The sequence below is a fragment of the Oxyura jamaicensis genome, chromosome 1, assembly GCF_011077185.1.
Source record: "Oxyura jamaicensis isolate SHBP4307 breed ruddy duck chromosome 1, BPBGC_Ojam_1.0, whole genome shotgun sequence".
Lineage (NCBI taxonomy): Eukaryota > Metazoa > Chordata > Aves > Anseriformes > Anatidae > Oxyura > Oxyura jamaicensis.
In genome coordinates this window covers 193862072-193877948 of record NC_048893.1, presented here as the reverse complement: position 1 = coordinate 193877948, position 15877 = coordinate 193862072, and the positions used below count along the sequence as shown (strand labels likewise).

General features: G+C 42.2%; 1 protein-coding gene, 1 long non-coding RNA gene and 8 other non-coding genes across 11 annotated transcripts; all 10 read right to left on the bottom strand.

Annotated features, from left to right (window-relative positions):
- Positions 1–978: 978 nt before the first annotated feature.
- On the bottom strand, positions 979–4177 carry LOC118168418. The gene is made up of 4 exons (XR_004751545.1): positions 3673–4177; positions 2755–2832; positions 1816–1895; positions 979–1212 (listed from the first exon to the last, which is right to left on the bottom strand). It is a non-coding gene; the product is annotated as an uncharacterized LOC118168418 (long non-coding RNA).
- On the bottom strand, positions 1641–1773 carry LOC118161004. Its single transcript, XR_004747816.1, has one exon. It is a non-coding gene; the product is annotated as a small nucleolar RNA SNORA25 (small nucleolar RNA).
- LOC118161006 lies at positions 2205–2326 on the bottom strand. The gene has a single exon (XR_004747818.1). It is a non-coding gene; the product is annotated as a small nucleolar RNA SNORA32 (small nucleolar RNA).
- Positions 2938–3076, bottom strand: LOC118161003. Its single transcript, XR_004747815.1, has one exon. It is a non-coding gene; the product is annotated as a small nucleolar RNA SNORA8 (small nucleolar RNA).
- LOC118161008 lies at positions 3775–3906 on the bottom strand. Its single transcript, XR_004747820.1, has one exon. It is a non-coding gene; the product is annotated as a small nucleolar RNA SNORA18 (small nucleolar RNA).
- A 514-nt stretch (positions 4178–4691) lies between the features above and the next one.
- LOC118161002 lies at positions 4692–4764 on the bottom strand. Its single transcript, XR_004747814.1, has one exon. It is a non-coding gene; the product is annotated as a small nucleolar RNA Z40 (small nucleolar RNA).
- Positions 4765–5402: 638 nt separating this feature from the next.
- On the bottom strand, positions 5403–5534 carry LOC118161005. Its single transcript, XR_004747817.1, has one exon. It is a non-coding gene; the product is annotated as a small nucleolar RNA SNORA1 (small nucleolar RNA).
- A 218-nt stretch (positions 5535–5752) lies between these two features.
- TAF1D (TATA-box binding protein associated factor, RNA polymerase I subunit D) lies at positions 5753–14824 on the bottom strand. 2 transcript variants are annotated; one of them, XM_035328750.1, is made up of 9 exons: positions 14354–14417; positions 11943–12158; positions 11358–11826; positions 10884–11059; positions 9065–9119; positions 8655–8937; positions 7398–7466; positions 7101–7146; positions 5753–5872 (listed from the first exon to the last, which is right to left on the bottom strand). In XM_035328750.1, the coding sequence occupies exons 2-6, from the start codon at positions 12143–12145 to the stop codon at positions 8785–8787; spliced, it is 1056 nt and encodes a 351-aa protein (XP_035184641.1). In that variant the 5' UTR covers positions 12146–12158; positions 14354–14417; the 3' UTR covers positions 5753–5872; positions 7101–7146; positions 7398–7466; positions 8655–8784. The 2 variants fall into 2 exon arrangements, with proteins under 2 accessions (XP_035184641.1, XP_035184651.1); XM_035328760.1 differs by lacking the exons at positions 5753–5872; positions 7101–7146; positions 7398–7466 and adding an exon at positions 14807–14824 and having other exon boundaries at positions 8842–8911.
- LOC118161011 lies at positions 5978–6103 on the bottom strand. The gene has a single exon (XR_004747823.1). It is a non-coding gene; the product is annotated as a small nucleolar RNA SNORA40 (small nucleolar RNA).
- LOC118161019 lies at positions 7278–7349 on the bottom strand. The gene has a single exon (XR_004747831.1). It is a non-coding gene; the product is annotated as a small nucleolar RNA SNORD5 (small nucleolar RNA).
- Positions 14825–15877: the final 1053 nt, after the last annotated feature.

Genomic DNA, 15877 nt, shown 5'->3' with positions numbered 1-15877 from the left:
GTACCTCTGTTTTCTGCTTTACTACATTTTTAGTATGACTACTTAAGCTACATTACTGTTGTTTCCTGATTTTCTTACTTATAGAAAATGCTGGAAAAATTACGAGCGAAGAAGACAGGGAAAACACCTTGACTTGCAGAAGCCTTGGAGCAACCTCCATTGCAACCTCCATTACTGGGTTGGTACAATTCAGAAGAGCAAGCACTTGGCAGTAAAATCTTTAACTATGGTGTCTGTGTAATGCCCAAGGTAACAATTCAGCAATAACCTTACAGCAATTAATTACTTTTAACCTGTGGTAAACTTTACTAAAATGACAACGCTGTAAGTCTTTTTTGATGTGCATTTTTGGTTCTAAGAACTTGTAATACAAATTGCGTAAAAATAAAGTTTTTTTAAAAAAATAATCCAGGGATTCCTTCTGAAAAGCTACATCTTTAGGTAGTTCAAGTTTACTTAGCCCCAGCTTAGAGCTGAGGGCAGGATGTCACAAATGCTAAGTTCAACTGCTCATGCAAGGCAGTAGGTAGGGTACCTGGGTAGCAATATGAAATCTGGCCCTGGTTAAGATATAGAAGTAGTTGGCCCTGGGTAAGTAAAGTCTCAGAAGGGTAGGAGCTGAAGGAATTTCTCTTTAAAGAACTGCTTTTATTTTGTTCCAGAAAGCACTATCAATGGTAGTGGAGCTGAAGAGATTTCAAACTGCTCCCCCCTCCTTAAAGAGCATAAACCAAACACAGCTTGTCATTCCCTGGAATTAAGCAACACAGAGGGTTGCTGCAATGGGGGGGGATCAGAGGTAGTTTTGCAATTGAAGGGGGGAGGCTCTACTCTCACCTTCACCTTAGTGGTTTTAAAGGGCTGTTCCCTCTTACACTTGAATATTCTTGTTCCTATCGTATACAACAAGGGAGAAAACAAACCAACTTCACCATGTTTTATAGTATAGGGTTAAGAAATAATCCCTGGCTGCAGCTGATCCTTTCAGACATTTTATTTAAATGCTGTGATGTGTACAGAATGAACACCCCCAAGCCTGAATACAGTTCAATAATGGAGCAGTGAGGGAAAAGCAGTTGGTAACACACTATTTCAGTTTTCAGAGCAGTAAGTTAGAATGACATTACTGCAAGTAACACTAGCATCCTTTCGGTATGTAAGAGCTGTTCTGTTCTTCCTTGCAATAAATGTGCAGCAACATCACAGCAGGACCTGAAAGAGAAGAGCATACATTAGCACCTTAATTCCAGAGAAAAGCCATCTGAACTACTGTCTTCATGTTTTCCTAGGAGTATAGTATAAAGAAATTAACTTTGTAACATGGTGTCCACAGAAAGGCAGTAGTGCAGGAATGTTTATATAGCCCTCACTGAAAAGGTTTTTGGGCAAAACACACTACTTCCAATGCCAGCTCTGACTGTAATTTTCTTATGGCCAGTGTCCACAGCATTCCAGTCCCGCACTTCCATCCTCCCTCCCTCACTTATTTCGGATCTACTCAAAGACTTTCATGCAGCTCTACGAACATGTCACACCCCCCCCAAGACAGAAGGAACCAGCGAAGAAACCAAGTAGCATCCTCTCTCCATCAGCACCTCAAAAAGGTGAGGGGCATGATGCTAAGCAGCTTTACTACATCAGGTTTTATCTCCTCAGAAATAGACCACAGCACACACAACGTGTCCACAGCATCCTGCAGAGGATTTCAATGTACGGTCACTGCGTTAAGAGCTGCTGGTTTTTCAGCCATGCAAGCCCTCTTTGAAGTGACCCTGAGCATCCTTTTAATACCAGCAATTCTGGTAAGCACCTTACCTTTGGACTTACTCTGGCAGCACTCAGGCATTGTTTTTCACCCCTCTGATGTTCAGCGACTCAGTAAGTGACACTACAGGCTAAGAAGTCAGATGGTTAGTGCACACCGAGAGTTACTGCAAACTGCAGTTGGATGCAGACTGCACGGAGCATCCTTGTGTTCTCCCTGGTCATGGGAGATGACAACTGGCATGACAACTCTCCTCACAGCAGCTTCTGGAGCCTGAATTAAGAGGTGGACATTCTAACCAGAACTTTGATTCCTTGGAAGCCCAAGTGTCAGAGCTGCCCAACAATACAGCCACAAACCTATCAACACCTCAGCAGGAACCTGCTTGGTTAACTTGACCAGCAAAAGGCAGGGAGCATGTGTCTGACCTACATTAAAGCTTTGTTTCCAGCAGACCTAGTGCCACACCAGGTAGCAGTTCAAGGGTCTGATGGACTTGCTTTATGGTCATGTCCGCAACTCACCAGAAACGCAACATCCTAGTAGCCTTGGTAATGACCAGATTCGACCAACTTCTCACTGCTATTACCACTAACTTAAATCTAGGACTTGAACCAATATTTATGTTTCCCATCCTTTTTCTTAAGGACCATGAAAATCATGCCAATATGCAAGTTAAGCGAGGCCGCGTACCAACAAGCCAGAATGCTAAATGCTCCAAAAAAGAATTAATCATGACCAGCAATAGTCTTTGCTTCAGGAGCTACAAATCACTAACCAACTCCGTGACATCCACTCAAGTTACACAAACACTGAGGTTTGAATTGTGGATGAAGCAGCTTGCCTGGATACTGCCAACATCCAAGACTGCTACTAGACAAGGATTTCTGTCCCTCACCAGACAGTTTCCTTCAAGTCCTAACAAGTTAACAGCTGCAGTTCTATAAAACTGCCTGAAACTCTGAACTGACAATCAACTCAGTGCTTACCAGTCAAACAGGTCATTATCTTCTTCTGCAGCTAATCCTTTTGTAACAGAGTTCCCTCTGTTCTGTATTCCAAATCACCTGTTATTAAAAAAAAGAAACTGAGTACACCTGGGGGAACCAGCTCTCACACTGGGAAGTTGTGTGTGGAATAAGGAGTGCACTCAGATCCTTGAAGAGGGCAAAGGCTGTATCAGCAGAAATACCAGGTTTAACAACCACAGCAGAATGAAAACCAACGATGCCAAATGCCGAACTGCTGTAGCACTGTTTTTTGAACACCCCATCAGAGGAATGCTGCTGGGTGCAGATACCATACAGTGCAACAGGTGCAATAGCTTTTAGTCCACCACTGCACGTGTTAAGGTTTAAGCTCTTTCTATACCCACTTCCCAAAAGCTGTCATGCATTTAACAGGGAAAAAGAGATTCCATCAATTTCAGCAGCTTCAGAACTTTCAAGTATTTACTTTTTCCAAAGCATTTTGCTTGTTTTATTTTAAGCTATATTCTGTAGAACAGAATCCAGGAATTTTAACAGTATTGTAGTAAACTGGCTGAGAATCTCAGAATTTAACTCCTAAACATTTGAAGAATTTGAAGTTTAAACACAGAAAAGCAGTATTTATTGCTCAATTACATAAGAGAACAAAAATCCAATATGTTATGAAGTTATTTCAAGACCAGACAGACACCAGACTGCTGGCTTTTTTTCTTTTAAAAAGCTATAGCAACCAAAACAAGAACTAGTAAATAACTGTGGTAGGATTAAAGCTGCAATAGACCTTTCCAAGACAACAAGAACACTCAACCCACAAGCAACAATAATTTTGATACCTACAGGAAAAAAAAAAAAATCAAGCTATGTAATTAACTGTGTTAGTTACACTTGAAATCTCAGAACACATCTTTTGACTCTTACCAAGCTTCTCCATTTGCACCACTTTTCACGTGTCAAATGCAAAAGTCAGTACCTGAAGGAGAACATAATGCATTACTTTTATTCCTCAAATGGCAAATGAAGATTTGTCTTGCAGTTTTATCCCACAGAGCTAACAGGTAGTTCAATGGGTAAAACTAAACCACAAGTTTGTTCTGTGAGGCGTTTCCAACGACACGAACCTACAGCAGAGATCCCATCGGGATAGACCTCACCATTGCTGTTACCATGAATTAATAATACAACATGTAAAAGCCAAGCAGACCAGAGAAGCATAGTATAATAGTTGCTCCTAAATTGCCTTTTTACTTTTTTCAAGAAATTTAGGGGAAGAAGGAAGGGAAACGATGCACTAATATTTGGGTAAGATGCAGTAATAACTCCTTCATATCAGCAACTGTTTTAATATTAAAAAGCTAGTAGTACCTGAATGATAATAAACAGGAAATTAACTACAGAATTTATGTAAACACGTGTATGTAACATGTGTTTTATACCTTTCACTTAAAGCAAACACTACTTCAGAACACAGCAATTAGTGTTGAGGAAAGTCCCTGAGACTCCACAACGCAGTAAACTTGACTTGATAAATAGTTCAGTCACTGACACCCAGAGCCCCCCAAGCACTAATGGCCTCACATAACCTCAGACAGCATACTAACCTGCAGACGGGTTCATACTCCTGCGAAATGGCTTTGTTTTTCCTCATTTTCTCTAAGGATGTGCCACCTGAAAAAGCAACATCATTATGGGGTTACAAAGTGACATGTGTGCATACAAACACGTAGAGCCTACAGCAGTACTTAAGTGATTTCTAATCACACAGGCAATTCTGATAGCCTCTCTCACTGGAAGCACACTTAAAGCTACTACATCTGAATACTAAATATAACTATGTAATTTGAAAGCTTTTTTGTTAATAAAGTCAGCCGTCATCTTTACTCACAGACGAAACACCGCTTGTTAAATATTCAGAATGGCCATGCAGAATAAACTTAACTGTTTGTTCAGAAAGGCTATTCTCACTCACTCTCTTCAGAGCAGTTGAACATTTTGCCAATCATCACAACAATTACCTTACAATACTCAAGTCTGGAGGAAGGTGAGTATCTGATGCAGTAACACTGCATCTTCCCAGTAAGAAAAAACAGCAATGTATCAGTTCAAGGGTTTGAAGTAAAACAGCTAATTTGCACTAATCAATAGTCATTAGAATTTGGTATCCAACCAACTTACCAAGACATTCCTTGAGACTGGACTAGTGGGTGGGCTTCCTGAAAAGACAGTAAGTTACAGAACCTGAGAAACAGTTCTAAGTTCCCTCAACATTTTAATAATTACAAGATTCAGGTACTCTGATTTGTTATCAAATGTTTCTTTTGAGATCAGAGACATGGCTGAGTCTGTCACAAAACTATCAACAAAATCTACTTGAAATTTAAAAGAAATGTGAATGCTACATGAGATGCGAGCAGGGGAGTTACCTACATGAACTGGTATTGGGATGTGAAGAAAACATGTATGAGACTCCACCTTAAGAAGGCTTACAAGTATGCTTTCATGAACCATTTACAGGACTGGAGCGCTGCATGCCTTGTAGCTGCCAACCTTCCTCTGTAGGCAGGATGCAGAATTCAAAAGCAAATCCTTGGGATTTTCTTTTATTGTAGCTACAATTTGAACCATGCTTGTGTAATCGTTTCACTAATTAAGCCTGTTACAGGCCTCATTGTCACCACTGCAATGAGCTTTACAGTGAGGAAAGCACAACCTGTTGCTGTTCTAGCCACGTTGTTCAATTCAGACACACAGTGAGTTGTGTCTATTTGCTGAAAAACGAGGCATAACAACGCTTCACCATGCCTAGAGAATATGATGCCAGCAGCTGAAACACTGCAGTGCTGCTTTCTGAACAAATCAAAAAGATACTGCTGGATACACATGCCATACAGTGTACAGGCTGATTACTTATCGCAGTATTCAATATACTTCTCTGAAAAAAAATTAATTCTCTCATGCTGAAGCTCAGCAGAAACACAAAGCTTACCTCTCTCCCTAATGTGTTCCACAGGAGGGCGCTGAGGTCAGCCAACAGTTGTCAAGAATTCAAACAGTCCAAAAAAAACCACCAAAAAGTAGAAACTGCTCAGTGCTGCCAAGCCGGTGAATTCATCCACACAGTCTGGGAAGGAAACAATGCAACTAGACTGTATTTCTGCAAAGGCAATATAAAATTCCCGCCCCCGATTCAGGATTTAGATGAAATACTGCTTGAATAAATGCAAATGTTGTCCCTTCATATAAGTAACACAACCAATACATGCATCAGCTGTGGGTTGCGAAGAAGGGTTTTTTTTAAGCACTAGGTTCCAGGTTTTTGTCTACAGCACCAGACAAAAACTGAACACGTGCTGGAACAAACTGAAGGCATCAGCTTTCACCTTATTTTTCACTCTTTTTTGACTATACTCAACGAGCACACAGAAATCAAGCTCAATTTCTCAGTCTCCTATATACTTACCCCATGAACAACTGTCACCTTCCATATCGTGCCTTCTGGTTTTAGACAGGTGTAATTTGGACTACAGTAACTGGGGCAGTGAGTTCAGAATCAGATATGCTGTCATAGAAATCAATTTGACCCAGCACAAGTTCTCTAGTCCAGTACCCTTCCTACAGCAAAGGCCAGAAGATGATGCTGTGTTCCTACCCTCTTACAAGGAAGAATGCTCTCAGAAGGTTTCACTACCTGCTCAGCTACGTCTTTTGGCTTCCCACTTCGCAGATCTTTTCCTGTCCATTTACCCTACAAAGTGTTCTTCTTCCATGCTATTTCCTAGGCCTTCCTGAAGGCATGAGAACTTGACACACGAAAGCAGCTTCTTGAAAGAAGCTTCACAGCTTTAGAGATCTATGTCCAGGCCTACCTCCCTTCTGATGTTCCCCTGTTCTTGCACAGGACATGCATTAGGATGGGATTTTACCAGAGGGAAGCAATCACAAGCTGCAGCTGCATGAGATACACCACTACACAAACTGCTGGTAGGGCACCACCAGAAGACTAAGAGTACAGTAGCTCTCCAACTTCCTCAGCACAGAAGGCTCCAGGTAATATCCAAAACAAATCAAGTATTTCCATAAATGACTTCTAAAAAAAAACCTGCCTTTAATATGCAGGTACTACAGATTTATTTTACTTTCCACTCAAGCAGAAGCTACAGGCTCTAATTTTGGTTAGACTGATAAGTGTTACTCTGAACTTTATCTCTTGAGGTTTCACACTTAGCAGTGAAATTTTATTTATTCACCTGAGAATTTAATTTCTTCACACTAAACTGTTTTTCAAAAACATTTTGTGAAGCAAAAGCTACCCGAAGAAAATAGCAACTGCAATCCAAGTAACAGCTTACCTCTTATATCAGTTGACTGGTATTTCATTATCCAAAGCAACATAAACTGGAAAAAAAAGAAAAGGGATAAGAACTATTAGATATGAAGTAACGTGAGATTCCTGAAGCCAAAAGCTACGTTTCAGCAATCAATTTAAGAGCTGTAACAAGCTTGCTTTTCATGTGTACAAATCCAGTTCTAATCAGAATTGAAATTTAGTTCATTTCTGAGTCACTCAGCAGTTGAACAGAAAAATTCATCATGTGAACTGCAGAATGAGCAGCACTCCCTCCACACACCACCTCGCTATGCCTTACCCAGCAAGAACCCCACTCCTAGATCCAGGATGAGTCTGCCAAGCCATAGAGTATTTCTCAGGTAGATGCCTAAAAGAGTTAGATTTAGTCATGAGTTTTGGACCACTGAAGAGTACTTTTTTGTAGTCTTATTCCCTACAATGGGGAAACCTCAAGGGAAATCTTCAAGGATTTGAAACCTTAACTCCACCAAATAAGGAATGCAACTTGACCAATCCTCTTCGTACTGAGCACCCGCAGTGAATCTCCCCAGCCTGTAAAATCAGCAGATAGCTTGCCTTTTTTCTTTTTTTTTCGATCCCCATTCTGCATCAACAACTTTTACCTGCTGAACAGCTGTTAGTTTGTTGCTGACAGCAACTTGGCTACTACAGAATATTTGGGGCTGAACCCATTGCTCATTTACATCTCCTTGATTTACAGGTAAGCTTTTTAAATGTTGCTTTTTTTTTAATCATTATTTCTACCACTATCAAGACAGCCCTGTGATCTAAGAGTTATCACTTAATGCTCATTAGTCATGTTTCCAACTGTCTAACACACCTTTCAGGAAGGAGATTTGGAATTGAGGCAGCACTTGTTAAGTACTATCATCCTAGAGAGCTTCCTATTCCTACTTCTGCTTAGTTATGTTCACAAGACCTCATTAAAGAAACCTTTAAACTTCTGAGTTATCCTGCACTGAGAAACAGACAACTTCAGTTTTAAGAATTATCATCTTTCAAATGTATCAACAGCATTTTGTAGTAGCCTTGTTGAAGCTAACCAACCACTTCAGTTTTTTTTACCACTGGAACACAGATTAGCATTAAACTTCAATTCTGTCTTCAACCTTTGCTCTGCTCTCAAAGTGTTTTGAAACACAGCCTGCATTTCCTTGAGATACTGAAGAATACCTCTCAAGTGTCACTCAGTCTTACTCCCTAGAGCTACCAAGTTGCAACAGGGAAACCTCAAGCTTCCTCTGCAAAGCTATGAAAAGGGTCTTTAAGTTCCCCTTCATAACATGAACACACCTATATACGTGAACACACACTTCTAGTCTCTGCTGCTGCTAAACTACAAGATTTTGAATATTTCTTAATTCTGCAGTTCTATGACCCACCCCTTGGTTACACAATTAAAGTCACAGAAGCTAATATTTAAACAGATCACCGGCCAGTGCACCAAGGATGTTAGGTGTCTGACAGGTAACCACTTAGCAAAACAACTGTACTTGTTTCCTAACAGTCAGACACATAAAACCAATATACTCACCTAAAACCCAATCTGCCTAGGTTGCTGAGTTGATAGCTTAATGGGGTCTTCAGACCAACACTTTAAGCCAAGCGGGCCTTAACACGGTATCTGAAGAGTGACCGCCGCACCTCATTTAGCAGTTTTCTGTTCACTGACGTGAACCTCGCTGAAGCCCAGACTTGGCAGCAGCACGGTCTTTCTTTTCTACTTCCACCACTCCTGTTGATTTTGCACGTTTCGTTTCTGTCTTGGATTTCTTCTTACTGGGAACTTGGCTGCTTAAAATGAAACAGCTGTTGTCCTGAATCAATGAAAGACAGCATATTCACAAGTCTAATTTTGAGACACTTCACTTTGATAAGGACATTGTCTACTTCTTTAACCTCAGAAGGTTATAGAGTTTTTGAAGTTAAGGAATATTTACTCACCACTACTCTGACATCAAAGTTGTCTTGATTATCAGCACCCAGGCTGTTATCGTCACTGAAACATATAAAATTTGAATCAAACTCTCTTACAGTAGCCTAACACACGTGCTATTTTCCTACCACAATGCCTGGCTTCTCATAATGCATACGGAAGTGCTTTAGCTTGTGGGGGTAAGATACTACTGCTTTTACAGGAGGCTGTTCTCAAGGGAGTTTCTGGCAACAGAATTACATCCCAGGTACCAATGCAGACAGGACAAATTAATTTCCACTATGGTCCCCAGGTTTTTACAGCAAGACAAATTTCCAGAAAGCTGGGACAGTTTTAGTCCTATTGTCCTGGTTTCAGCTAGAGTAGAGTTAATATTTTCCTTCTAGTAGCTGGTATGCTGCTGTGCTTGGGATTTAGGATGAGAAGAATGTCGATAACACACTGATGTTTTAATTGTTAAATTAAATTTTAATTGTTAAATTTTAATTGTTAAATTAAATTTTCAGCATCTCACACTGTCCCCAGCAGGTGGGCTGCGGGTGCAACAGGAGCTGGGAAGGGACAGACCCAGGACAGGTGACCCAAAACCTACAAGCTTTCATTTCTTTTTGATTCTCTCCCCCATCCCAGAGTGGGAGGGAGGGAGGAGGGTGAGTGAACAGCTGTGTGGTGCTCAGCTGCCTGCTGGGTTAAACCACAGCAAGTGGCACAAGGACAACTTGCTTCAAAACTCTTCTTCTAGTACTTAATTTCATGTAAGGAATTCCCTGTTTCGATGAGCCACTTTGCATTTGTTCTGCAGACCTTTTTTTGCTCTTCTGTAGAAAAGAGCATACTAATTACTGTGACCTACTTCAGAGGCTCACCCTAATACTTCAACATGCAAGAATTACCAGTTTGAGTGATAAGTAAAATGAACAATACCCTTGTACCTTTACATGATCTTCTAGCCTCCCAGTTTTAAGGTGCCATGTGTATTTACAACACCAAGTTAGCTTGCTGACTTTCTGATCTACTTATTGTGTGTAAACAAACTGTTTTGATCATAAAGACCTAAGGTAATACTTTTTATACCATAAAATGCTCCACTTTATTTGTGATAACTGTAGAAGAACTGTAAGTATTTCCCCAAAATACAGATTTCGGTCAATCACATTTAGATTGCATGATGTTGATATAGGTGAACAAAAAGGGTAGATTTGAGCTCAATACACCCACAGCTTGGTCACAAACTCACACACTATTAAAGACAACTGTACTTCCCTCTGAATTGTTTAGCTCTAGGTGTAGCAGAGTGTACTGGATATGGTTGGGGTAGCTTTCTTTGTAGCAGCCCATACCGTGCTCTGGTTTGGATTTGTGATTTTAACTTGCCCTTTCCTCCTTCTGTTCCACCTACCTCATCCCCAGGCAAGAAACAGGAGCAAGAAATAGGAGGTGGACACAGCAAGAGAGCCCATCTGAACTGTTTACATAGGCTGATTTCATACTGGTTCATCAGCATCAGGTTCAGCAACAAATACCAGGGACTTGGTCTTAATCTCCCTACGCTGAGTTTTGCCTGCGACAGTAACTGGTGAGTGATCTCCCTGTCCTTGTTGTAACACACAAGCTTTCTGTTGCCATGCCGTAGTGGTGGCTCAGCAGTTCATCACTGTTAAACCACCAAGTGCATTACTGACTCACATGAGTACCTATTCATTTCACCAAGAAAAGCCATGCATCTACTTGTAGATAACAACATTGATGCAGTATAGTCAAATTTATGTTTTAGTTGAGAACTAAACAGCAAGATTTTAACTCCTTAAATATATAACATGAACTTACTTCATCTCCTGGATAGGAGAAATGGGCCCTTCATCATCTAAATACTTGTGTTTCCGTACTGCCAGACATTCTCTTTCTAAGTCTTCACTAGCTTGAAGTCTTTTTAAAGCCTTTTTGAGGTGTTCTTCATATTTGAGTATTTCAATGTACTGCAAATATCCCTTTGTAGCTGCTTGCTAAAGAAAAAAAAAAAAATCAGGCAAGATTTTAAAAATTCCACTATAGTAAAGCAAAGAAATAAAGTATATATAGTATCAACTGAATTGCAATATTAAATTGACACCCTTATTTCAGCTGTGCTTTTCTTTAAGATATTGAACAGAAAACAGCAAGCGTCCTGCCTGACAAAAATAAAACCAGGTTTGTTTCATTGTATGTAGCACATCAGGAAGAAGCAGGAAACGGCCAATTTACATTCCCTGTTTTTAAAATAAATTCAAAATTAAAACATTACTCCAGTAAAACAGAACTTACCTCATAGTCAAGAACCATCTTTAAGGGGATGTGTTTCGTCCCATAATGTTTTTCAACAAAAGGGAATTGAAAACCCCGATGTAGAAGCCTTTTCTTTTGCTCTTGTGGTGAGGCCGTCAGTGGTGGCCTCCCAGTAGGCATGTATGTGCGCTCATGCCTTGTCTTAGTCTTTGTCTCCGTCTCCATCTCAGTCTTCCTCTTCCTTGATGTACTCCGAAAATTTTTGTGTGCAGCAGTTTTAAACTTCCTTCCCCTGAAGTGATAGGCAAAAATGGCTTTCAAATTAAGCTTTGATTTCTTCTCTTTGGAGGGTTCAGGTAGCTTCACTGGACTCAGAGGAGACGGAGAAGAATCTGAACTTTCATCATCAGGCACCGTTACAACAGCTTCCTCCTGTTGCCTTGAAGGTTGTGATCTCCTTTTTTGCTTTGAAGGTGCAGTGGAGCACTTGGTGGGGTGCTCACTCCCACTAGAAGCAGAAAGGTCACCAGAGAAGACATTTACTTTCAACAGAACATGTACATTTATGATGTATCATGCAGGTTTTGTACATGAGAAGTTCTCAAACTAGCAATAAAAACTCACATTTCTGAATCACTGCTGTCCAGGATGACCTCAACTGAAGACTCCTCAGGAGTGGCACCCTTCTGCCTTGATCGTGAACGTTTTCTTTGTTTATTTGTTGCATGCTCATTTAACGTGCACGTTTCTTTCTGTTGAGTGCATATTAGATCTTGGGCATCAGGGTAATCAGAACCAGAAGCCTGGGATTCATCTGTATCAGTCATGTTTCAATCTGTCCTAAGATCAATGAGCATTCAAGAAATCAAAGAAAATCCTGTGTTAACCAGACAAACCTTCCAAGCTCCATTTCATAGGGTTAACTAAAAGCAATTTGTGAGCAAACTTTGACATGAAGTTCTCCTGTATATGGACACATGCATGTAAGCCTGCAGCTTAACTTTAAAGGATGCTACAGTTCTAAGTCATAGTATCCAGGACTGTTGGCATGAGAAACAATGCTATTTCCCTGTTCTTTAAGGCCTCCTCCTTTATCTGTCAACATTTTGTTTACTGATTAGCAACAAAAGTGGAAACTAGCCCCAAAAGAAAGTTAATTTTTAGATGAATCTGCAATACAGTCCACCCCTTGAGCTGCATAAATCTATACAAAATAGACTGGAACACACAGCAGAGGAACCTGCCCTCACTGCGTAACAGCCTAGAGTCATTTACTAACCTCTAGTTCTCTATCTTGGGAATTTTTACATGCTTTTTCCATAGCTACAAGTTATTATCAGAACAAATGTGACAAATACCATAAATCTATTGCAGCTGTAGTTATCATAAAAGCAGCAAATAAAACTCTAAGACCTATTTTGAAATCTTAGGAAGTAGGCATTCTTTACTATCAAAGCTGCAGCACTGGAGACACGCATGGATTGTTCTGCCTAAGTACATTTGCCTTCTCAACACTGACAAAAAAAATTATAATCATAAGGCTTACATATTTGTTATATTTCTTGAAGAAGTCATACATATTACTATTGGTTTACTGAAATTATATATTTATATTCCTTCCATCTGCACAGACTCAATCAACTGAAGCAGTGGTCATGGTGGTTGTTGCGGCCTCTTCATCTTTGTTGATTAACCCCGATCCTGTTTTTCACTCTTTCTTCCATAAATAGTGTTGTTTTGCTGATGTGCCAGCTGAGTTATGCATGCTCTTTCATTTCTTTCTTATGTTGTGACCCTTCCTCCACTTCCCTTAATTTTATTAGTGCTTAACTAAGCAGAACATATAATACAGAATTCCTCACGAGGCAGGACATATAGTAGAAGGTTCCTTCCATGCTAATATCAGTATTATTCAGGCCAAGAGATCTATCAGTATCACTGCACATCAAGTAAGTTTTAAACAGCCTACATTTGGGAATTAGTTTTTGCATCATGTAACTGTTCAAGGTAGAACCTTCTTCCTTGCACCTTATTTTTTTTCCAAAATTGAAGTCATTTATTTATCAACCTGCACTAAACGCAGATGTTTAGAGAGTACAGCAGAATCGAAACTCGCCCTATAATGGAGTTTCAGAAGCAGCCGAGGGGCCAAATATGCCCTTCCTTTGGTGCCAGATGAAACGCAAAAAGGTACTGTAACTTTCCAAGACTCATTCCAGAGAATTAAAAAAGCAGATATTCTTTATTAACAGCACTGGGTACACGGGGGATAATTCAACAAAACACACACACCCAAGCACGAGTACTTATTTATAGTTTAGAGCTATACATATTCACACAACTTCCAAGAAAGCTAAGTATTTAACATTAATGGTTTCTCAAAACTAATCATATTGCCTCTCCTACTCTCACATGCGCAGTACTCTGGTAGTCGCACTCTGGGGTCTTTTTGATTAAGGCTCAGTCTTCATCACTATGCACTTTTCCTCTTTCCATCTTTGTGCATGCTTAGTCATTGTTTAACTCTTTCAGAAGCTTTGCTCTTTACAAGCTCAGCTATTTTTTTTAAGTTCTGCTTTAGGGCACCGTGTTCCCTCTTCAGGTAAGTTCTTCCTCACCCTTGTGATTGGAGCCAAGTCTCTGGACGAGTGAGGCTGATGATGCAACCCAGCAATCTCTTTTAGTTTGCACATTTTATATCTGTGTTTCTATTTGGAAAAGAGTTTTTGTATCATGTAACCATTCAAGGTAGAATTTACTTCCTTGCATGTTTTTTTTTTTTTTTTCCAAACTGAAGTGATTTATTTATAAACCTGCACTAAATGCAGGTGTAGGGGTACAGCGGAGCTGACGCTCACCCCAATGCAGTTCCAGAAGCAGCAGAAGGCCTAACGTGCCTCATTTGGTGCCAGAGCAGCCATATGGCTGCTCTCCTGCTTGTGGCCATCCGTACAAGGCCTGAACAATGCAAACTCCAGAATAAGAGCACATGCAACAGCGTCAGCTTTTCCTACTCGACCGCAGAGAATACTTACGGTTAGGAGCTAAGCACCAGCTTCTCCTTCTTCTCTCTCACCAGCCGGCATGCCACGCAGCTCCCTAAAAAAGAACAACAACCCACTTGTTACACATTCACGGATCCTTTCCCTCAGGAGAGCCAAAAGACTGCCGAAAGGTGCCCAGCCCGCCGCCCGGCCCCGGGGCGGACATTTTGTGGCAGGAGGGAGCGCGGCCACCCGCCCTTACCACAGTCCAGGGGCGCCCCGGCAGCCCTGAGGGGAAGCTCGTCGCCGCCCTGCCCGCTCCTCAAGGCGATCCCCGGCCTCTTCCCCAGGCTTGCCCCTTCCCTAAGCTCGCTCCTCACACGGACTCCTGGCTGCAAGCGCTGGGCGAGCAGGAGGGAGCGGCCATCGCCTCAGCCTCCCCTCAGCCGGGCGCCTCGCCCGCCAAATGGCGGCGGGTGCCGCGCTCCCCCCCACCCCGCTCACCTCACGCTTCGGCGCCGCAAAAGACTCGAAATGGCCGCCCCGGGGACTAAATAGCGGCCGGCTCTCGCGAGAGGAGCTGGGGAGGAGGGAGGGGAAGAAGGAGGCATGAATGGAGGTTGGGAGGGCCGGGCTTGGAGGCGTCATGGAGGGGGTGGCGGTGCCGCCTCCATGCAGCCCAGTCGGGGGAGGGACTCCCCGGGAGGCGGTGGTTGGGGCCCGACACTCTCCCGGTGTCTCACAGGGAGCCAGCCCGGTCCCATCTCGTAGTCCAGCCTGACACGGGCGCAGCTGCCGGGCTTTCCCCGCTCGCTGTGGGACTGTGGAGAGGCGCCGGTCGCGCAGGTTTGGCTCTGCGGCTCCTGGCGGTAACCGCGGGCTCGCTGTGTACTGGGCGGGCAGGGAGCGGAGCCGTGCTGCTGCTTTCCCGCCTCCTTCCCTCAGCTGCCCAGCCTCAACAACCCCTTCTTTCTTCCCCTGCCGACCTCAGCGGCAGCTTTGCTGTTTCCTCTCTCTCCGCCGCGTTTCCTCGCCTCCGCCTGATGGTCCCTCAGGGATCCCGGTCTCGTCCCTCCTCATCGCTCCTCTCCCGGTCCCGTCCCTCCAGCTGTCCCCGCAGCCCTCAGCCGAGGAACACGACTTTTGCAGACACATCCAAAGATGTTCTGCTTTGCTTGGTGTCTTCTCTGGCTCTCTTTTCTTACTGGCTGTCATCTTCAAAGTTTCCCTGAGACTTCACTTCCCATCTCCCATAACATTTGTAGCCTACCTGTAACTTTTCCTTTCAAGTTTCTGTCTTTCAAATTAGTTTTAATCCAGGTTTTGATACCAGGCACTCCCCACCCCATGAACATGCTTCCTATTTATCTGCATTCTCCTTGCCCTTACCAAATCTCAGATGTTGTTTTATTGCTTGAAAAGAAAAACTAAAAAGTCTTTTTTACGTGCTTGTCTCAGTTCTTACTGCACCATTCCAGACCTCTTCCTAATAATCTTACTGTTCCTTTAGCATTTCTGTCCGTGACACATCAACACTGCTTCGAAAGCCTTCTGTACTAACTCCACACTGGCGTC